At 34.5% G+C, this 25,345-nt stretch overlaps 1 protein-coding gene across 2 annotated transcripts; it reads left to right on the forward strand.

Moving 5' to 3' along the window:
• The first annotated feature begins 4,004 nt into the window (after positions 1-4,004).
• Positions 4,005-16,054, forward strand: LOC125654588 (transmembrane protein 45B-like). Of its 2 annotated transcripts, XM_048884568.2 has the most exons (3): positions 4,005-4,644; positions 14,744-15,588; positions 15,728-16,054. In XM_048884568.2, the coding sequence occupies exon 2, from the start codon at positions 14,760-14,762 to the stop codon at positions 15,576-15,578; it is 819 nt and encodes a 272-aa protein (XP_048740525.1). In that variant the 5' UTR covers positions 4,005-4,644; positions 14,744-14,759; the 3' UTR covers positions 15,579-15,588; positions 15,728-16,054. The 2 variants fall into 2 exon arrangements, with proteins under 2 accessions (XP_048740525.1, XP_048740524.1); XM_048884567.2 differs by having other exon boundaries at positions 14,744-16,054.
• The last annotated feature ends 9,291 nt before the right edge of the window (positions 16,055-25,345 follow it).

Genomic DNA, 25,345 nt, shown 5'->3' on the forward strand with positions numbered 1-25,345 from the left:
ACAACAGTGTTATAAGTGTCATTTCAAATTTTATGAAAACAATGTCCATTAAAAGAAACTCTGTCAAAATAGTATGTACACTTTTTATACCTTTTTGCTATGATTCAATTATATTGTATGAGAAATGTACAAAAGTCATATATAGGCTTTTAAATGAGAGCTATACTGATCCTAATTCAATTTCCAAGTGGAACTCTGAATTATTTCCTCATAGAATACAAGAATTGTTGGTGAAAGATGTTTTTAAGGTTTGTTTGAAAACAACAACTGATTCTACAGTTCAATGTCTACAGTATAGAATCTTCATACTATCTAAAGAAAATCAACCTCATAAGTTCTGATACCTGTACTTTTTGTAAACAAGCTGTTGAGATCATACAACATATTTTTATTGATTGTGAAAAAATCACATCATTATGGAGTAGTTTTAGTTTAGTTTTAGTTTACATATATATGTTTGGGGGGGGGGGGGGGTATGTTTTCCGCCACACTCAACCATTTATCAGTTATACGGTGGCGCCCAGTTTTTATTGGTGGAAGAGATAACCCAGATACAATATACCTGGGGAGAGATCACCGACCTTCCGAAAGTAAACTGGGAAACTTTCTCACTTACCGGCGCGAGCGGGATTCGAACCCGCGCCGACAGAGGTGAGAGGCCGTGTGATTTTGAGAGGCCGTGTGATTTTGAGCGCAATGCTCTAACCACTCGGCCACGGAGGCCCTTACATATCTATGTAAAAACCAAAGAAAGAGTTGGGTTTTATGTGCAAAATGTGTTATTTGCATTGGTGATCTTCCACTCACAAAAAGAAACAAAGTACTAAAAAAAATTATCCTTTACACAAAACATTATATTTTGTGTGTGTGTGTGTGTGTGTGTGTGTGTGTGTGTGTGTGTGTGTGTGTGTGTGTGTGTGTGTAAGTATAAGTGGAAATAGCAATGAAAATCGTTCTTTGTTATAGATCTATATATATCTGATTTAATGATGAAAAAAATGTAAATAAAAAAATAATATCAGGATGTTTGTGGTGATTGATAGAAGTGATCAAGTATCAATTATAGTTTGCGATAGTATAGATTAAAATTCAGATTTAATTATTAATAAACAAATTATGATTCTATTCACTGCAACTCCATACTATCTGTAAATAGAACAGGAGCGGATTGTGACAGTCTTGGTTTGATAGGACGCCTGTTTGCCTCAATGGACTGAATGTTAAATTAATAGCTTCCCGTGTTTAACTTGAATACCGCATGTTCCATCATTCATGTAAATTGAGTTTGATTTCTTATTGACATAAAAAACCATTACGTCTTATAAAAATATATATTAACAGCTGTTAGAAATATTGCTAATAACACAGATATTGTATGGAATTATGAACCGAATAAACACGACACGATTATTTGATTATAAATCATGCAACAAACTCTTCTGTTATTTTTTATGTTCTTTATTCCTGTCTAAATCATAAAAATTTGCCGACAGAATCATGTTGTACACTGTTCTCTCCGTGTTGTAACAATTCTTACTCGTCTAGCCTTCCCAGGAACATCGCTGTGTGCGATTCATTTTTTTTTGTTTTCTGGGTCATAATTGATCTGCTTACAAACTTCGATTCTGTCGACATGGTAAGTTTACTTATGTATCTAGAATGTATATAACAATATATATTTTCATATTAATGATAGATAAACATTTGTACAAGTACTTTCATTAATCATTATTACTGTCCTTTTTAATGCAGAACAGTGTCATACCAAAATTGATTATTGCACGGCTGAAGTCTATGTAATGATTATTTGTTATTTACATTGCATTGTGGGGGGGGGGGGGGGGGGGGGGGGGTCTTTTAGTATTTACAACCGCATCCCAAGCTTTTGAAAAGGGCCTTGTGTAAAACACACGAAAACTACAATTTCACCTGGAAATCATATTTAATTCATCTGCGTCATATTTAGGGTGTCCTTTACTTTCACCCTTGATTTAATGCTTCAGGGATCAAAATTCTAGCCAAACCAGACACCCCACCCCCTGCATTGTTTAACAAACCCCTCTGACCACAAATTATCCCCTACATAATCATTTACCACGACTGGTAATAGGACATACTTCTAACTAGTGAGGACCGCGGAAATGTCAATGGCGAAAGTCTACCAAAAATCGCATGGTGTCTGGGTGGATTTTTATGGGGCATATTTAAAAAGGATTAAATCATATGGATCTGTTACTGAAATTAACGTAACTATTTTAAACGTCTACATTGATCCAAAATCTTATGATGTGCATGTATAGGTCTACTACTGCTAGCCTATTCCTCAGCAGACCTAAAGACCTGCAGACATTCTTCAGTATTTATTGAAATCAAGGGAAAATATCATATCTCGTATTGAAATATTTCAAAAATAGCATGTAAAAAAAATAATTAGAAATGATAACTTATATATATATATATATATATATAAGACGTCTCTAAGATAAACAACTTTGTATTCACCTGAGGATAAATGTTAAAATCCAGAAAGCGCTAGTGATTTAAATATATTTTGGAACTGTATATTTTCCTGCTTTTTTATTGAATTATATATATATATATATATATATATATATATATATATATATATATATATATATATATATAATGCGTAGAGCTAAAAAAAATCACATTATTTAGGTTTTTCATCATTAAGCAGCAAATGACATAATTAGATACCATTGGGTAAAAGTGGTCGTTTCCTTTGAATTTCTCTAGATATTTTTATTTTTCAAATTCAAAGAATTCAGAATACTTAAGAGTTGCGCCCCTTGCCAATCATACTAATCATACTATTTGATTGAATTTTCTTTCTTTTTTATTATGCATATTATGACATGTGCATCTTTTTTAATTTACTAAATCTGAAATCTTTCTTTTTTATTATGCATATTTATGACATGTGCATCTTTTTTAATTTACTAAATCTGAATTTCAATTGCATATTTAAATCTATAACATTTTAAAGATATTCTATACATAGAGATGATTAAGAGGTTATTGTTAATGTGAAATTAAAACAACAAAAACCCCATTTTGAAAGTTTATAAAACACATCCAAGTCCGAGAAGCGATCATTTGATCCGCTCACATATATCGCTACACACCTTGATTGCGTAAAGAGGATGTACTATTTTAATGCGTGTTTGAATTGTTGCGCACATGAATGAAAGAATGGTATTTTTAATTCAAATGACTGTAGGAACAATATTTGGATGTTTGCGTGCATTAGTTACTACCACAGCTCATCCAGAAATTCCATATACACGTACTTCCCAAGATATGCAGAAATGACTTCCGAAAATCGCCTACTATTTTTTGGTCGACTTTTAGCTGGGCCCTAGCAATATACCACTTAACAGAATGTTGGAGCATTGAAACAAGCTATTACATGGATTGTGCAGCATTAGATATCTTGTCTAAATTGAATTTCTTACCCCAATTTATAAAGTAAAGTCTGTAATAGCTCCAAGTGACTGAACATTGTAAAACCGTCTGCACTTATACTTATCACAGCCATTTTGACCATAGTCAACTAAAATTAAAATAATTTGTGTATATCATTGTGTGACAGTGACCTCTATAATCACGGGAAAAATTAAGAACATCGAAAATTTCAAATAAATATCCGTATTTAAGAATTTATCGATATGTCAGATCGTTGGTATCGGGAGGTAAAGGGGGGGGGGGGGGGTCCTTCATTGAATGAGATGAATATAAGTTATAAGTTATATAATTATAAATATTCATAAAATGATAAACATGGGCCTAGTCAAAACTATAATAAATATAACTAACACCGAAAACCTACACAATTTTATGCTGATCACGTTGTAAACTCGGCCTACCGGAAAGGTACGAGAATGTGCGATTGGTTGTAGACCTAAGCGTCTTTGATGTTGCCTCGTTCTGGGCCCTTTGTTCTGTATCAGATGGAAGTAATGGTTTTTGTTTTTTGGGGCGGGAGGGGGATAATCGGTATCGCGCATTACACAAATCTAACCTCGTTCTTCCACTGTTCCAAACACATCGTACATGTAGGTAGGAATTGCCAGTCATCCAGTATAGATTTAGCGTGTTTTAAATTAAACTTAAATCATATCGATTTTCTTAATGCCATATCAAGATCAATGGATCATCAGAATAGTTTTACTTATCTGGTGGCGGTGATGGGACTAATTTGGGTTATTTCAATTCTTAGCAACACAAGGATGAATTTGATTTTTTTTTTTCAAGTAGTGACAAAGAATTAATACATAAAATAATATTGAACTAATAATTTCGTACGGAAGCTATGAGGGTGTCGAAATATGACCATTAAAAACTCGGAGCATTTGACCGAAAAAGAGACGTCCCTCTACATTAAAATCGGTGTGTAATTCCTTCTTGATGATTTATATGGAAGTAAAGATTCTTAAAAACTTCCTATTCACTTGACTTACTCATTTTAAATATGTCCATAAAGCAGATATCTCCTTAAACTAGCTCTTAATGGTGAATTGTGAATCAGCCAGCATCCTGCTGAATAATAGTTATAAAACGGATACGGCTCAATGAGATTATATATACACGTACCCACAATTACCGAAGAGGAGGGCTGATAAGGTAAATTAAAACGTTTATTTCTTCTCTCGATGAATCAATTACAGATATACTGTCCATTATAACACTAACATTTTACATGGGAGGTTTGCTCCTGACCTGCGTAATGTGTTATGTGTATACCTATGGGCACTGTGTGAACCCCCGAACTAACACATTCGTATAAACATGTAATAATACGTTATCATTATTAGAATAGTTTTATAACAAAATAAGAAATACATTTTTGAAAATACATGAGGATATTAACAGCAACGTTTCACGCCGGCGTACTTTACACGAAGTGCTAACGCCGGAGCGAAGCGTGACAGTTCATACCCTCATGCATTTTCAAAAATGATATGTATTTCTTAAATTTACATTCTACTTTCATTTCTGTAGGGATTTTCAGCCATCAAAATAGATGTACCATATCTATACGCGCATTATTTGCACCTGCAGCAAGTTCATGAGGAAATGGCTAATATTGCAATTTGTAAAGATTAAGGGCAAACCCATTGGAAATCTAAAATGTAAATCTAATTATGTGAATAATGATTTTCTTCACTTATTTTTAGAAAGGACCCCTAACGCATTATGTTCAACGTAGCCCCATTTTTATGCCATGTACATCAATTTTCCCTTGTAGACAGATGTACCCAATGCACCCCCTCCCACAATTGAACAATCGATTCTCAAAATTTTAAGCATTATTTAGAAAATTCGAAGATAACCGTAAAATGAAAATAAAATCAATTATATCCTTATATTTACATCCTTAATCAATAGATAAAATGTGCATGATTAAACCTTTTCATTTTCGTCACACACACGCACGCACACGCTGTTTACGGCATAGAGAATCAAGGGTTGTGTGTTTTAAAAAAAAAAATACTGTCTTATCAAAGTCTATAATTGTGAAAATTATTGTTACACGCAAAAAATAAAGACAAAATACTATTGAGGTGTTCTTAGCTATTATTTCTAAACTTGCAGAATTCAAATTTTGTACGCGCACACTACACCGCGTGTAGTAGTCATAAATACACCCCATTTTCAACCGAATGAAAATCCCGATACTCAGCTGGCCGACAATAACCGGGAATACCGAGTGTGCACTACACATACAGATAATTTGTGATTGACTCAGAATGAAAACAAGGAAGTTGTTTTACGTCATCATTAGAAATTATTTTTGACTAATTCTGCTTACAAACATCCACTACCAAGATTATATCATTATTGCTGATCTTCCACACATGCGCTTTTTTAAAAGTTGTATGGTCCGAGTTTCGACTATTTTTTCCGCCTTGTAAAAACGCTGTTAAATCATCGCACGTACGTATTTATGACGCTCTACATGTCAAATATCATTCCACCTGTTTTATCCAGAATTATTTGATTTTAAATCGGTGTGTACAAACAACCGTCACTTGGTCATTTCAAGTCACAGTCACGTGACCAGTTCAGACTTTCAGATCATCGGTGATCTTATCTGTGTAAAGCTGAGTCATAAGAGAAATAAAAATACCATATGCCTCTTAGTAATTCGCTGTTTTACGCTCTTTCAGCCTTCAAGTTGTGTTTATTTTATTTAAACTATATTTTATTTACAAAGTGAATTGGATCGGGCAGCAGGCATAGCCTATTTAAGCCCTCTCCCTACATCAAGGTCAACTGTGAAATGGAAATACAAGGCACCACACACATATACAAATACATAGCATATACACCAGAGAACACTCACATGAACGTGCACATATATATAAATAACAATAGATAGACCAAGAAAAGTTTCGATATATGCACACATACATATGCACATATACACACATATAGAATGAGTAAACGAAAAGAAAAAATTGAAAAGAAAAAATTGAAAAGAAAAGAAGAAAAAAAGAAAAAGAAAACACAAATAAAATTAGAACTGAAAAATATTTATACAAATTGAAAGCGAAAGAAAGAAAAGTAAGGGTATATACATGTAACAAACAAAAGATAAAAGAAAAAGAGAAGGGGGGAGTTGTGTTTGATCTATACACCTCATGTTGGGATTCCCCTGACCCACGCTGGGCTATTTTGAATAGATACCTAACGGACAATGTATATAATTTATGCGTACACGCTAGTATTTACTTTTTAAATAATCTTCTCAGGGTTTTTTTTTTTTTTTTACATGCAAGTGTTTTCAGGCATGTAATTAAGGGAAAGTTAATAACTTTAAGAGACACTGACAGTAACCATGGAGAATTATTTATTTATTTTTTTTTTTTTTTAATTATTTTTCAACATTCTGTACATAGTTCATGGTATATCTTCATAATATATAATGTAATCTTTTAGAGAGAGAGAGAAAGAAAGAAAGGAGAGAGAGAGAGCTATGAAAATATTTGGTTCCATCTGTTCCAAAGGGCATAAAAATTTTCAGTATCACCATTTTTATAAGAAATGAATTTTTGTGTTTCATAGAATAACTTTAAAAATGATATTGCAGAGCACACACTCAAATTTTTCTCTGTACACCTTGCTGTATAAATATAATACTTTAACCAAAGGATGAGAATATTTTGTATACCCTTGTTTTTCTCAAGGATGCCTACTATAAAAGATTTTTTTGTAAAGACTAGTTGACAATTTATGTTCTGTTCTAAGTAAACTTCAAAATCAGATAGAAATAATTGTGTCCTAGCAGAGTGCAGACCAAGTCTGAGACAGTTAGTGAAAGTTGATGGAAAAACAGATGACCATTACAGCCTGTATGTTACCATTATTAAAACTGGACAAATTGAGAACTCATCATGCAATTGTAAAGCTGGAAAAGCTGGACTTTGTTCCCATGTTGGAGCAGCCCTATTTGCTGTTTTGAAATATCTCCCTCAACTATATCTGAATTGAAAAATTCAACCCGTGGGCAAGCAAACAATAAGAATTGGATAGAGGCTAGAACTTGTGTGTTGACTGCTTCTAATTTTGGTGCAGTTTGCAAGAGAAAAGAAGAAACGCCCCCAGAAAATTTAGTTAAAGTACTTTGTGGATACAATACACAACCAAATATATGCAGTATATCTCATGGGAAAAAGTATGAATGTAAAGCCCGCAGACAGTATGTGCAAAATCAGAAAACATTGTAAAGGAGATGTCTATGTAGAGGACATGGGTCTTTATATAAGCAAAAAATATATATCCTTTCCTTGGAGCCAGTGTGGATGGACTAGTTCGGTGCTCCATATGTGGAACTGGGGTTGTTGAAATTAAGTGCCCCTATGGCAGAAAAGAAAACAAGTGCAGAAACAATCTTCCTGAAGAATGTGCAAACAACCAATTATTTTGTTGCGAACTGCAAGAAGAAAAGTTACGCCTAAAAAGACAACATAATTATTTTTACCAAGTTACAGGCCAAATGGCAATTTTTGAAATTGGATGGACAGATTTTGTAATTTGGACCAAAAAAGGAATTTCCACTGAAAGAATTCTGTTTGACCAAAATTTCTGGCAAAATAAAATGTTATATAAATTGAAATATTTTTATACCAGGAACATTGTAGCTGAGATTTACACCCGTAAAGTAAGACGTGGCAAACCTTTATACTGACTTTCATGTTGGCGCAATTTTCAATATTCATATTAAACTATTTTTCAACACAGTTTACACACGTTTAATTGCTTTACAAGTCATTTGAGCAGTGGTTCATACAAATTTGTCATGGCAGTACAAATTAAAATTATTTGCTCAGCGAGGTGTGCTTCAGAAAGCGGCAACACAGTTTGTAATATTTTGAATTTTTTTATCTGCTCCATCTTCATCTCAACAACAATCCTTGGTTGAGCAATTTGTTGAGTTTTGAAGAATTGGTCTGCAGTCATCTGCTTTGACGATGACACAAATGGTGGCATATTGAGACCAATATCAGCTGGTAGCAAGTCGGCAATTGTAAATCCTTTGTCTGCTAAAATGATATCACCGCTTTGAAGTTGTGGGAGAAACATATTGCCATCACCCTGTACAATATGATGATCTGATGTGTGCCCACCCCAAACTCGTGACACAAATGTTACTAAACCATCGGGTGCAACACCTATTAATACTTTAAATGTATTATGGTGTTTGTATTCACTCCAGGTCAAAAACTGAGCGATTAAGTTACCTGGTTTTTCACAGAAAAATTCGGTCGCATTAATTACAATTCTCACAGTTGACATTTCCATAAATGCTTTTGGGAGATTAGCCAAAATTTGTTCTCTTGTTGGCCACGGTATCAATCCTTTGTAGTGGTCATAAAGGAAGTTGATCCAAGTATTCAAAATTCTTGAAACAGTCATGACCGATACAAAGAACATATCTGCCAAATGTTCCTGTAGCATGCCTAGTCTCAGCCTTAAACAAACCATGTAAAATTCATCAACGGGTCGTAGCTTTCTTTTTCTTCCAGGTTTAAAAAAGCAAGGGCTATTGTATTTCCTATCATCTGCATCTAGTGATCGCAGTTCTCCTTCCCAGTATGTAAGCCTATCTCCCCCATGTTTCATCAAAACATTGAACATCAAATCAAATATCTTGTAATTTGGGAAACCAGTGTAAAACCTGGTTTTGTCATCATTCTTATAAATATCTTCAGGCTTCATAAATGGATACTGAACTTGAACTTCAGCAGTACATGTTAATCTAACATCGGATGAACCAATCTGTGTTTGAACATCACAAGTATTGCTGTTCCCGTCATTGGACTCTACAGTGTCACTGATTTGATCACATTGCTGTGTGTTACATGTATTATGACAAGGAATTTTCTCATCTTCGGCAATTGAAGTTAAAGTTTTATTTACAGGGTCAGGAGTTATTCTTACTAGTGGCCTACGTGGAGTTGTTTCTGCCTTTGCATGCTTCAAGTTTAATTTAGTAGGCACTGATGACTTCATGCATACATTATTTTCAAAATGTAAATTGTATATTCGGGTATTATCTGTAATGGGAGCATTTGGCCGAATGAATATGATCCGCTGAATCCAGCTCTCCCTACGTGTTTTATCAGTTTTTTTCGTACCTGAGGGTATTCTGTGCAATGTAATTTTCTCATTGTTTTCAGTTACTTGGCCTTGGTAGTGCGAGCACAAGACACAATAACGACGCCCACCACCCATTTTATGGTTAAAGCCCTATATAAAAAGAAAAACACTTTATCATAAATATTGTATAGCAAGGGCGGATCCAGAGAAAGGTCTCCTTTTTTCACAGACTAAAAAAATACGGGAGAACCACAAAAGGTTTCATAATAATATTACTGACGTCTACATGGAAATAATCTGGTTTTATATATAGAAAAGCCCAAAATTTGCTTCCTGATGTTTTAGATGTAAGTTGGAGAAGTCGCCTGCGTTTCTGCGAGACTGGTGTCTCTTACCATGATAATGTTCTATTATTTTTTTAAACAAGGATTTATGTATTGTAATTTTTGTTATCATGAAAAAAAAATTCATGGTATAACATGTAAAACTTCCGACTATAACTTTTAAATGACATGACCTTTGCACATTACATTGAGACAATCTATAATTAGAAGACAGAAAATCAATAGTATTTGACAAGCGGTGTGTGCTTTAGACGCCACGCGCCATCAAGCTGTACTTCCACGGACTGCACGAGAATTCACGTCTGAAAATTCTTATCTCGCAAAATTCAAGAATGAAATCAAAGCTCTATCTAAATCTAAAATCTTTGGGGTAAGAGGGGTTGCTCCTTTATTTCAATTCCTCGGTTAAATTGATTATATTTCCACAACAATTAACTACTACTATTAAAAAACAACTCATGAGCCAGCCTATAAATCGTAAACTTGTGGGGCTAATCCCCATCTTCATCCCCTGATGCTACGTAACTCAATATATACATGTGGAACTTTTCAATGTATTAAACGTTGATTTAAATAAATTATTTTCAAAATATTGAATCACACATGAAAAAACAAAAACTAAAGCAGATTAATTTCAACGGAAAGATTACATTAGATACGTATTCAATATACATGTATATGTAATTAACATTGTCCAGGCGCGAATTTAGGGGGGGGGGGGGGGGGCGAAAAGTTGCTAAATATCGTTTTGTTGTCTTTTCGCCTCAAAATAACAAATAGAAGATGAAGTGTAAAATGGCAGAAATCAACCACCATACCCAACCCCTAGACTAGCTGCTACGATTTTGAACACAGCCTGCTCTTGACTTTGGTATTGTGAATTAAGTTAAAATCTTACACGACTAGTTGCCTTATTGAGCTACTAATCAGGCGCATAGCTAGACCTGTTTGGAAGTGTAATTTAAGCCCATACAGGCGAGGGTCTGGGGGCGTCCAGGGCAGAGTTCCCCCCCCCCCCCCCCCCCCCCCCCCCCCCAGGGAAAACGATTTTTGCAAATCAGGGCCCCCAAAAGCATTTTATAAACTTATTATTTCACACACTCTCTCTTCTCTTATCTATCTCTCACTGATGCAATTTTGTGCTATATTTTTTAGTCACAGAATTATGTGCAGCATAGACACGACTTAAGCTGAAAATTTTCAAATTTTATTTTTTCCATTTTTAATCTTTAGAATGCTTCAGGAGGTACTCTACATCGTCATAATGGCTGACTTCCTTTAAAAACATGGAGGAAAAAATCGATATCAGCAATATTTGACTTTTCCTTCCCAATTTAAATACCTAGCCGATTAGCTCAGTAGATTAGCATACTGATTGGTGAACTGTAGGTTGCAGGTTCGAGTACAGCCGGGGTTTTAAAGTTTTTTTTCCAGATTATCTTCTACTAAAACTGTATTTTTTGACAAAATAAAATAAATTTGAAAATTTTCAACTTCAAAATATTGTTGTACATATTCTCCACTTTTTATCTACATCAAATTTATCTGGTGTAGCATACCTCCTTAATTAAGGTATTTCTAATGGTTAGCAAAAATTTGAATGTCAGCCGTCAAAGTATATGGGAGATACAGAGCTCACAATTCATTGTTATGTAAACAAGGCTCGTGCATGATTTTGTTTACATGTAGGTTAAATATACTAGCAAAAGTTTTTTTAGAGCAGATTTTTTTTTTCATTTTTCAAGTTATATCTTAACACGGTTGAATAGTTTTTAGTGTTTGGCACATCTCATTTTGTTTTAAACATGCAACTTTCTATCAAGCAACCTATATGTAAACAAAAACATTGGACGAGCTTTGTGTACATAACAAAAAAAATTTTCCGAGTGATGTATCTCGCTTGTGACTCAACAACTGATATTCAAATCTTGGTTAAGCAATAGAAATATATTAGTTACGCATTGTAAACAATAAAAATGGAAAAATAGAACTTCAAATTTTTCAGCTCAAATCGTGTCCATTCCCATTTAACGATTTTTTCCCCACTTAATTCGTTCGTTCATCGCCGGATTTGATCAAAATTTCTCTAAATTTTACCAGCCTTCGCGGTGTATTTTTCTCGCGCTTTTAAACAAAGGAATTCTTTGGAACACCTTTTCTGAAAATATTTAGTTGTTACACTTCCCAAAAATTTCCGGCCCATAAATTTGGTGCCTTCACCAATGTTTCTTGTTGATTTATTTATACAAGAGATTATGAACTCCACTATGCAAGCACTCGGCTCAAAGTAGTGTGGACCTTAATAGCACGTCTTTTTCAAACAGATGTAATGTTCAGCGCTAGCAGCAGATAGTTCGTAAACCGTTTACGTATTACACGTTTAAATGCATAATTCCTGTATAATTAACTTTTCTACTGTCGGTCAATTGAGTATGTTAATTGAAAAACGACCAAAATATCACTATAAATACAATCTATTGTCAACAGCGATGTTTTACACTATTCAAAAATTCCTACACGCAGACAGAAAATTTACAGTACTGCTCAAAAACACGGGGCCCCGCGGACTGAAAGTCCTATAGCTTTAGCGTAGGCCTAGGGAAAAGTCGGTGTCTTTGAAATTGCGGTTTCTGTGTATTCTATAGCAGTTGCGTGGACCTTTCAAATTCAAAGATACATTTGCATGTGCACAAGTGTTCACAATCGGGAAATCAAACGATCGGCAATGATAGTACTTAGCATCAAATGATTTGTGTTCGCGGTAAATTGAAGCGAACCGAAAACATCGTGAATCGCCACATTCCACTGTTGTTCAATGTTAGAGTGACTGCATTCATTGTCCACTTTAATTATAAAACTTCTGAGCTCGACAGTAAATTAATTTTAATTATTCTAGCATGAAAACAACCAGTCATGCAGATCAAATACTTCCAAATTTTAGTCATAAACTACATCAAATATCGATGAAAAAACAACAAATATTTTGTTGTTTTCCAGAAAATTTGTCATAAGTTTGAAAATCGAGCCGCACGTCATTTGCATATAAGTTCCTTATGGTCAAGTCTTACATTTTATACATGATCTTTGACCATGTGATTGATTGATTGATTGATTAAATATTGTTTAACATCCCTTTGAGAATCTTTCACTCATATTAAGACGTCACCATTGCCGGTGAAGGGCTGCAAAATGTAGGCCTATGCTCGGCGCTTACACCCTTTGATTGATTGATTGTTTTGCTGTTTTCCGCCACACTCAACAATTTTTCAGTTATCTGGTGGCGCCCAGTTTTTATTAGTGGAAGAGAGAACCCAGATACAATGTACCTGGGAAGAGACCACCGACCTTCCGTAAGTAAACTGGGAAACTTTCTCACTTACCGGTGAGAGCGGTATTCGAACCCGCGCCGACCGCCTTTGAGCAGGGAGGGATCTTTATCGTGCCACACCTGCTGTGACACGGGACCTCTGTTTTTACGGTCTCATCCGAAGGACCGCCCCATTTAATCGCCTCTTACGACAAGCAAGGGCTACTGAGGACCTATTCTAACCCGGATTATCCACAGGATCTTTAACCATGTGAACTTAACCTTGACTGATATATACATGTACAGCCCTTGTGACAATTTTTTTCTGTACCAAAATTTCTAACCGTGTGACCTTGAACTTTGAGTTTTATTTACATTTAAGAAAATATACCATGACCTATTTAAGGTAGGGCTTTCATATTTTGTATATAGATTCTTTTTGAAAAGACCTTTTATTAAATATCATGTTGTTTGACCTTGCAAAACTGTCCCAGTTGTTTGACCTACTTTAAGAAGACCTATGAACTATTTAAGATAGAGCTTTCATATCTAGTATATAGATACCTTTCATTTTATTGCATGATATATGATCTTGTGACCTTGATCTTCTCTAGAACAACAAGTTAGTCATATTGGTAGGGAGACATCCTCCGTGTTTTCTGAATTCAAGTTCGATTATGTCGTGACCGATTAGGGCTACGTTGTGACCATAATATAGGGTCAAAAGTTTCACGAGGAAACAGATTGAAAAAAAAAATCATTTACAATTCACAACAGCTGAACAACAACAGAGCCATGATGACTCAAGTGAGTGATGTGGCCCATGGGCCTCTTGTTTAACTTTACAGTGGCGGATTAAGAGTGACCACAAATTTAAAAAGAACATTAAGTAAAACAACAACAAATGTATAAGATTTGACATTATACATACATGTACAAGCAAGTGCATAAAGATAAACGAAAGTATTATTTGTTGTTATTTATTGATTTTATTGTGTATAAACTATAGCTAGAATAACCCATGAAATTAACCTAAAAAGTCGCAAATCTCAGGAGCCCCCAGACCCCCCCCCCCCCCCCCCAGCCTATTGGGACTCCCCTCCTTTAACAAATCCTAATGCTTTAAACAAACAGGTGCCAAAACTCATACCAACACGGATCTCACAAATTTTAGATATACTATTGAAGAAAGAAAAAAAATACAAATAAAATAAGATAAAAAGGAATCCCACGTGAACATTCTACGATCCAGATGGCGGATTAATTATATTAATTTCTGGAGAATTTTCATTTGCACTGAAAATATATTGATTAATTTTTTTCCCCTCTGAAATGTATTGTGTTGATTATAAAATCTTGTCACTGTTGGAGAGTGTGATTGACGTAGGTGTCAAAATCTACCCAGCAACTTGATACCTATAAATATCATATGTTCTGTCCATTTATAGATTATTCAATACAATTACAGATCTAGAGAGCACGACATGGGCAGCTTCATCGGACATGCTTATCCGGGCTCTGTTTTCATCATCATGGCTCTGTGGTGGACTGTGCAGATGCTGCAAAAGTACTTCCGGTGTAGAAAGTTTGGAATAGAGTATGTAGCGACTGTATCCCACACAATTCATGCTCTGCCTAAAGTACCAATTGAACCGATATTCAAAATATCCTTGATCACGTTCGGAATCATCGGTGAAATTATTCAAGGACATTACAATAACGAATTCGCGCCCAAAAATTGGCACCATGCCACAATGTTTACATTTTTCGGAATATCCGGTTTGCTGGACATGTTGATTCATTACAATTTCAAGCTTCCGAAAAACGTTGACTATGCAATTTTCATACTTTCCATTGCAGTTGAAGGATTTCTTTTTTATTGGCACGTGCACGGCAGACAACCTGTTGACGTGAGCGTGCATAAATTGCTGGTGTTTGCCATCTTCCTAGCATTTTGTGCATCCTTTGCGGAGATGTGTTTTCCTAGCAACATCTTAGCTTCGCTTGCACGTCCTTTCTTCTTTTTCCTGAAAGGAACATGGTTTTGGCAGATCGGTTTCACGTTGTATGGGCCATTTCCGGTGGCAAGTGGTGACGACCATGATCAGATGATGATAGCTGTATATTTCACATGGCACATTTCCGTCATATTCCTCTTCATGTTCGCTTTAGGTATAGTCATTTTTTCAGTACAAAATCACAGCAAGCACGACAGTGGATATGCAATAGTGTCTTGCAGCGAAGAAAAAATTGGACTTGTTGAAAATGGTATCTCGGAGAAGAATAGCACGGAGTTTTCATGAAAGTTGCAGAGTTAAGTTTGTATTGAATATCTATGCATGTATATCCCACCCACACCCTTTATACTGGATATTTTTTGTCTGAGGTTAAAAAAAAATCAAAACAATACTTCAAACTAAATCTACATGTAAATCTATTTTTGCTTTACAAGGATGAAAAAGAAAAGAATTAATTTTCTGGATGAACTGATACGTATTCTGTGTTGTGTGTATTGATTTATGGAAAAGATTCGCAGTATTTGGAAGCAGCCACTACTCTTAATTCCACCCTTCTTCACGGATTATAGTGAACTGTTACTATGTACTTCAAAATGTGTGACTTGAAAATCTTTGGGGGGAAAAACATTGCATGTATAATTCATTGATTCGATGCTTGTGTTTTCTGTTTCAATACATGTACGTTTATGTAACAAATTTAATATCTTGTTAATGAATATTTTTGGCTTGTTGTTTATGATAAAGGATTTCAGGAAAGAGTTTTTGATATTCTTATATTGATAATTGCCAGACATTTCATTAACAGACATATAACTATGTTTTATATTTTCACCCTCTGACACCACACCGCTATTAAGTTTCTTCATTCTTTGGCGATTAGTTAATTGATATGACGTATGGCCACTTCATATTCCAAAAGACTTCACATGTATTGAGACATGTATTGAGAATCTACACTAATATATGTATGTACATGAGTTTTAATGTATATGAACTACTACTACTAAAAGCCGTATACTTTGAGCCAGTTATCAAACAGCAACAACTATTGCGTCTACTTTTTGTTTTGGATAAGAAACGAGAGTAAGCTCTGTGATGTTTACACCTGTTTCTATCTATACAGACAGAAAACGTAACGATTTACAGTGATTTTAGCCCGATGTCGGAGAAATCAAAATATTTTCACCTCGCGCAGGTTCACCAATACCCATTCACTATTTATGTGAATTTTTTTAGCCCAATGACTAGAAATCAAAATATTTTCACCTCGTGTAGGTTCACTACTCATGCCAAAAACTAATCATACAATGCTGAAAATCTGTAATGCTTAAAGCTGAATGAGAACATTCAACGGGTCATTAGGACAACCTATGAATAAAGTCTAAACCATGTGATTGCGAAATTCATTTTTTTTTTTTTTTTTTTTTTTGTATATCCTTTTCTCCTTTTAGTTTTTATACTGTATCAGTAAACTTAAAGAAGTCCTTCAAATGATAAGACAATAATCACCATAATAATTTGGCTCCACCCTGAAACCAAACCCCTACCACCTAGGACCATGAAATTTATAATTTTGGTAGAGGACTTCCTGCTCTATATCACTATGCATTTGGTTTTTCTTAGAGATATGCAATTGTAGAGACGAGTTTCGGAAATTCGTCGATTTTTGGCAGTGTTTGCCCTGCCCTTAAGGCCCAAGGGGTTCAGGAGTTCTGACAATTACAACAACCTATCTTCCCATTGTTCAAAAGATTCTTCATACCAAATTTAAAGGAAATTGGATTAGTAGCCACACGTATCAAGTAGAAGATAAAACGATTCTACAGAGACCCTGAAGCGTGCTACTACACCTCCAAAGCGTTTCGTTTCGTTCCGCGCAAACCGTTCACTGTTCCGTGCGGACCGTTCAGCGTTCCATGCAAATCGTTTCGTGTAAGGATCGTGATCAAGTAGACTTGCTCAAGTCTCTATGTTTAATAATCAGTGCTCTCTTTAATACTTTTGATAATTATGTTTGGTGACATTAAGTATGGTAGAGAGCAGATATTTAGACTTCTGGAACACAAAAAGATAAAGTAATAAAAACAACATAGAGACTTGAGCAAGTCTAGTGATCAAGCTACGCCCATAGAAACACACAGATCGTTCAAACCGCGCCCTTAGAAACCTTCGGATCGTGCAAAACCCGCAAGTCATTTCAGTATGGGATGTAGAATAGGTGAACATTGTTGGGAATTCGAGCAATTATTTTAAAATGTCACTAAGACGGACTTTCAACATTGAAAATCTGCAAATAATCGAAAGACAAGTTATTGTAAAACCACCAGGCAGATACCATTTGAACACTCTCGGTAGTTTCCAAGAAGTACACAGACATGTATATCTCTACCCTCGGTAGTTCTTTTTGTATATAAGAATAATTTATTTGTCTTGTTACAGCTGTATGATCAAGTTTCTCTTTTTAGATAAAATTTTTTTTTATCAAAATTGTTTATCGGAACTGTCTGCATAATGCAAAGACCGACCTGTGTATAACTTGTATATTCTATGCAAATTCCAAGGTGCTTTTTTACCACAATAGAGGTCAGCTAATCCAGATATTTGAAAGTAGCATCCGTACAGAAGGTGTGAAAATTTGCAGGGGCAATTGAAATATGACAAAAGAGGTGTTTATAATGTTTAGTCCCTCAAAAATGATTGCAGTTTCCTTTAGGTTTAAAGGGGAAGGCAACCCAAAAGATTTTTACATGATAAATGATAGGATTAATTATATGATAAAGATTTGTCACACTACATGCATTATGTAGATGTACGGTCTAGATAAGCTTCAGTACTAATTTGAAAACGTTAAAAATTGAATTTCCCGCCATCTATAGGGGCTACCATGATGTGGAACTCTTTTATATTGAATACAACAAAAATCAATAATTTTGACGTCACACCGTCTGTTCCGATTTTGATGAGATTCTAAGATCATCTAAGATGTGCATGTGGTAGATTTTACGAATAAATACTGTTAAGCTGTTAATTGCACTAAATCGATAGGGAGATTTTTGTTGTTGAAATTATTGACCCAACCAAGTCATCTGAAAAGAAAAGAGTATGTAAACTGTGGATCCATCATTTGCGTAATGACAAGATGAAGTTCGAGACAGAAACGTGTACGGTCTGTCTGGTCTGCGACTCGACTGAACTTCTTTTCTCAAATTCTTCTTGCGAAAGAACCGGCTCAAATCTATACGGCTCCAAACTTAACTGTTTATGACTTGTCATGTTTACAGTGCTGCTGATGAAATAAACCGGAGTCGACGTCATAAATTAAACTTCAATGTCCGCTCTCTTAGCGGCAGGTAATTTAAAATATATCATCTATTAATTAATGTTCATTTAATCGTTAAACAAGGATTTTTGTTGTTAAAGACTGTCATTTACGATATCAGTAAGTGATACTTTATTCATAAAAGCAACTATGTGGTAAGAATTGCCTTTCCCTTTAAATGTCTTAAGTACTATCTACAAAGTTTGGCCCCGCCCTGGGTTCTATATCATTAATAATAATAATGATTAATGGTTGGTTTTATATAGCGCCTTTTCCATCGTATGCTGCTCAAAGAGCTTTACAATAATCAATGTACATTATTACCCCGGCAGACCTTATATCAATCTAGAACTTTCTCAGCCTCCTAGAAAGCATACAGTGCAAGCTCCCATTACAATCGCTAGAGCACTAACATTCTAACAATATCTTTCACTGTCTGTAGCCACTTGGGTGGAATGAGGAAATTCATGTAAAGTGCCTTTCCCAAGGACACAACGTCAGCCCTGCCGCGACCAGGACTCGAATCCACGACCTTTCGGTCGAGAGTCTGACGGCCTAACTACTAGGCCACCTACGCCACATGATCACTATGCATTTAGTTTTTCTTACACATGTGTGGTTGTAAAGAAGATATTTTAAAATTGGTCAAATTTTAGCAGTTTTTACCCCAACCCTAAGGCCCTGGTGGTGCAGGATTCCGAAAATTACAATTTATGTACCCATTATCCCAGAGATGCTTCATACCAAAACTGAAAAGAATTGGAAAAGTAGTTATCAAGAAGTTAGAAATATTCAATACTTGACGTACAACGACGGACGCAGACCAATTGCAATAGGTCATATCACCTGAGTTTACTCAGGTGACCTGATAAATAAAAAAATGCACACATTAAAAAGGTTTTTAAAATACATCAGTCTCAGAACTGCAAAAGTGTGTGCAAACAAATTTTCATAACGCACGTTATTCAATTTGTATGCACACACCGTTGCAGTTTTGAGACTTCATCTTTTAAAAAATAATAATCCATTGCCTAAATGGATGTACTTTGCATTTACATTTCCAAAGTGGTGATCTTTGGTTGGTTGCAGGTACCACAACAACGTTATCAAAACATAAACAAAACATTGTGAAAATGTTATGAAAACATTTTTTAAAATTCAACTGGCCTGCACAGTCCCCGGACCTTAATGTCATTGAAAATGTCTGGCGTTGTATCAAAATCAAACTGTCCCGTGAGTTTGATGATATTAAAAACCGGGATGACCTAATGGATGCAGTGACAAAAATTTGGAATGACCTCTCTCAAACATATATCCGTAGCTTCCATGCTTCAATATCTTCAAGACTACGACAAGTTATTATTCAGAAAGACTTTGCAACAAAATACTAGAAAATAATGGTAAATAAATAATGTTTATTTCATTGAAAGTTGGTTTTTTCCATGCAGCTGTTATTTACATTGTGATGACATCAGCCATGTTTGTTGCAATACTTTTGGCCACTCAGTGTAGTTCGGATCTTGCAGCGTTGGCCTAATTGTACACATATTTGAAACAGATGCATGAAAATACCGCATGTGCATCAGTTCAAATTCGTATCAAAACATTGAAATTACGTCTTTTACATTCATATTCCAAAAGAAATCTAACAAGCTTAAAATTAATCATTGGAATTTGTGTATATTTCTCGCTTTTCTTTATCTCTACTGTTTAGTTACCATGATTATCAGTCAAGTTTTACCTGTACAATGATCCTTAATTTGAGAGACAACACTGATGATGGTTTTATGTTTTATCTAATTGGCACATGACTACATTGTAAAAGTTTTAATCTGCTGAGTCTGGGAAACAGGAAATAAAAGATAGAAGTGTTAAAGGGTTAGCAGAGTTTCGGAGGAGTTATCAGTTTCAATTAACAAATTACACGTACACTCTATACATTATAATACGCTACAATCCGCAAAATTGTCTGAATTCTTATGTTTAAAAATCAATATATGTGTGGATGCCGCAATTACATGCACGTATGTGCGTATTTTCTCATTAATTATGTTATTTACTTCAACGACCACGTACACGGAACCTATAAACGGAATTAAATCTTTTAATGACACCTAATTAAATCTTTTAATGACACCTAATTAAATCTTTTAATGACACCTAAGAGACTAAGTTAGCCCATACATTGCCAGTAATCCCGCCTCGAAATGATAATCAAAATAAATAAGGTGAAATAATCAAACATTTCATTTTTCTATGTATATAAACTATTAAAATAACCCTGTATATCGTGTATAAGATAAACGGATGTTAGAGCGATTACTGCATATGATACGTTCTCAGTGAAACATACACAATCTCCACAATCATGACTTAATTATTTCATGCGGTAATTAAGTACAACAATTTTGCAATTCATTTCGGTATGTGCATTAATTAGGACACATGTATAAGTATTCTAATTGATGCGCATTTGATGTTATGTGTAGCTAGTCTAACAACATTTCTTTGAAAAATATGAATCTCTGTTTTAAATACAAAACTATACTCACATCATGATCGTATGTTCCTCAGTTTCTTTAAGAATGTGGTTTTTTCAGCACTGACCCACTTAAAAATTAAATCGCGTGGAAATTGCATCTTGGCCATAGCATCCCGCTGTGTCATTCCATTAAGAAATTTAAAGGGAAGTTTTGATCTCCAGGGATTGCGGCTCAGTCACGTAGATGAATAAACATCCTTTTTGGAAAATTACGTTTATAAAGACTTAGAGAAAAACATTATAACACATGTTTCAAAAGAATTATTATACGTTTTAATAAAATGTTTCAAAGGAAGCTAGATAAACAAAAGAATTTGATAGACATTTTTAGAATGATACTAGAATGACCTCAGAGTGATTTTAAATCATCACAAGAAAGCTACTGCGTGTATTTTTCTTTAACGTTTTAAGAATGTTTTTAAAACATTGTCAAGCAATGTGATATTTATGCTGTTTCACAACATTTAAATCTTACATTGTTGCATAATTTTTTTTTCAAAGAAAATCTTGAATCAATTTTTTTTAATTTACATGTAGTAAATGAAAGAAAATCATAGTATTTCAAATATGTTTTCAATATCATTATGAAAACGTTTTAAAATGGTTTTTGGGGGGTTTTTTGTTTGTTTGTTTTTTTGGGGTTTTTTTTGGTTTTTTTTTTTTTGGTTTTTTTTTTTTTTTTTGTAAACTGTTTGATAGTAAGATAATCAAAACATTTTTTAAAATGATTTACATCGATGATAATACGATGGCAAAATGATTTCATCCGAAGGATGGTCCGACCCATTTAATCGCCTCTTACGACAAGCAAGAGGTGCTGAGGACCTATGCTAATCCGGATCCCCACGGGTTTTTGGTCTTTACTGTAAGATCTTGAATATCAACAATGTATGTACGTATTTATGGCAGGCAATTCTAACGACTGGAAATTCTGACAGAAATGAAACTAAAATGAAATATTACCAAAAAAAATGAAATTTTCATCTTCGAAAATGCATGAGGGTATGAAAAGCAACGCCTCACTCTAGCATACTATTTTTTATGATTGATTGACTAATTGAGGCTTAACGCCGTTTTGGCAATTTGTATTTCAATCATTTTAGGGCCGCATACTTTACGAGTTTTCCGACCCACGATAACCCGCAATTACATGTGCGTTTTTCTTGAATCGAAAGATGTGTATCATGAGCTTCGAAACGAAGCAAGGATCATTAACACAAAACGTGGCTCACCAAAATTGATAATGTTATTTTCTGATATCTTAATCAATGTACAGTATCTACTTGCCAAGAATCCGCTTGGATGTGACACCTCCGTTACCGTGCTGAGTCCAACAATAGTACAAAAGTACTTTTCCGACGATATATGGATACTTTGATTTCGGGCACCAGGAATATAGATAAAAAAAATAATATTATGTGTTTTTGTGCAAAAATAATAATGCTCACGGTTTGAAAAAATAAACTTTATGTTCCACAAGTTAGCAACAATTCGCATAAAAGCGCAACAGATTTTGCAAATACCTATACAATTCTCTCGACATTACAAGATCTACAATTTGAAATACGAGCAGTATATTTAGATACGAAAATATATGTATATGCACCCCCCCCCCCCCAAAAAATAATAAACCCACCCGGATTTGGTATTGATTGGGATAACATTCAATATCTGATACTTATTTATGCGCAATATAATTATCCAATGGGGAGGGAAGGTATTCAAAATATCCACTTCCTACTCAATACTGACAGAAAAACAGGGGACACAAGGAGCAGTTAGCCTGATAACCGTGACCTTCCGATGTTAAAAGAACGTCGGAAGGCCTCGGGTACCAGGTTACAAGTAAATGGACAGTTCACTTATAACTTTTCTATTTTAAACATAATGATCATTGCCCGTAAAATGAGGGGTGGAGGATACTGTTAGTGTTATTGTTTGGTAAATGTATATTATTTTCCTTCTTTTTATAGCCTTCTAAAATTTCTCAGCCAATAAAAGCAAATTCATATATTCCGAGAGTTGGTATTATACATACGTCGCTAAGTATACCATGGATATTTTATATGCTAGGGAGAGAACTTACAAAGGCTAAACCAGCTACGCCGACACGCGGGAGTGGGACTAATATCCATCACTACGTAAGTGATTGTACTCAGTAAGATTATCATACACTGTTAGATCACCCGAATTCGACTGATACACAAGCTAAGTAAGTTATAAGTATTTAGGGAGTAATTAAATACATATAATTCTTATCATATCACGTTATTTCGCTGGTCATAAGTACCATATCTAAGACATTACTTGCAAATATGACATTGTTTTTATGTTTCCACTTCAGTAAAATATTTCTTTTGATAGTATATTGTATTTCCCACATTTACATATTAAAAGAGAAGCCGCTTTTAATACATTTCATCATCCTCGCTGACTGTAGGTCCACTCTGTCCCACTTCGTTATTCAAAGTTCCACTAAATGCACCTCCTACACAGAAGAGTTCGTATCCCGAAACTGGCGTAAGTTTCTAATGAATATTGCATTTTTTCTTATTGGTTTGCATACTTTGTTTGCGTGTAGTAATACACATGTATATGATACTTTATGGTATGTTGATTCTTCCGTTACAAATTGAAAATTTTAAAAATGTTAATCTGCTGCCGTGTATATATAATGTGTTTCATTCATTCAACTGATGCATTAGATTGATTTGATGTAGGTAAATGCCTGTTTGTTCTGATTTCGTATATAACATTTACATGACCACTATTTTACAGACCACATCTGCCTGGCATTTTTAAGAACATCAAACAGATAAATGAGATGTTTTTCATGTATTCATCTTCACCGACCCGAAACGGCCAGAATGATTCACTCTAGATTCTGATGAAGAATACGTTATAGAACAGATAGCATACTTCTATACATATTCCTATCTGGTGGTAAGTGTACATTCTTTATGTTAGTTAGTGTAATACGATGAACATTTACCAAAAGTTTATCAATCAATAGACATTCATTACCTATGAATGTGCTGCGTACACGTGGTCCAGATATGGTAACACCATGATCTACTTTTGTTTTCACATACATGTACCCAATGAGCAGAGACTTTACAAACATATAATATTACACTCAATTATATTGAATAAGAATAAAAAAAATTATCGATTAAGAATGACATGACTATCGAATAAGAATGACATGATTATCGAATATGAATTACATGCTTTTGAATATGAATAGCAAAATCATTGAATAAGAATGACATGATCGAATATGAATCACATGTTTTTGAATATGAATGATAAGATTATCGAATATGAATCACATGTTTTTAAAATATGAATGATAAGATTATTGAATATGAATCACATGTTTTTGAATATGAATGAAAAGTTTAGAATATGAATAACAATTTACTGAATAAGAATGACATGTTTTTGAATATGAATAACACGTTTTAGAATAGGAATAACATGTTTTTGAATATGAATGATAAAATTATCGAATATGAATAACAACTTTTCGAATATGAATGATATGCTTTAGAATATAAATTACAAGTTTTCGAATATGAATAACAAGATTAATATAATAGTGCAACGTTTTACACGCCATATATATATATGTGTGTGTGTGTGTGTGTGTGTGTGTGTGTGTGTGTGTGTGTGTGTGTGTGTGTGTGTGTGTGTGTGTGTATCAGCCGGATACACCAATATCAGCCAGAGGGCGGAAGGGCTGATACAGGGTGTGATATGAATATGGGTATTATGTGTTATTATGTTTATTACAAACTTAGTAATAACATACAAAACAAATAAAATTTAATCAACATTGACAAGAACTTATATCACTTATAACTTTGTCTGAAAAATAACAATTTACACTACCTTGAATTGACTTCAGCGTATCAGGTTCATAATCCTCCCCTTTTGATTTCTTTGCATTCATAAAAAATATATAATTCTCCGACAGGGATTTCCTCTGGTTTTCTCAATTCGTTACTCTTCCTTAGGTAAGTAGTAAACCCGAATCAGTTTTCCTACTTGTGTTTGCATTTTTGGGTTCCTTAACAAAATCAAAAGTACATTTATCCCCAGTATCTTCATGTTCATTCTGTGTCGGTGCCTGTGTCAGTAGGCGATAGTACAATTTCAAGGTATGTGGGTTGCACCGATTCTAAACCA

Source organism: Ostrea edulis, chromosome 7 (genome assembly GCF_947568905.1).
Source record: "Ostrea edulis chromosome 7, xbOstEdul1.1, whole genome shotgun sequence".
NCBI lineage: Eukaryota > Metazoa > Mollusca > Bivalvia > Ostreida > Ostreidae > Ostrea > Ostrea edulis.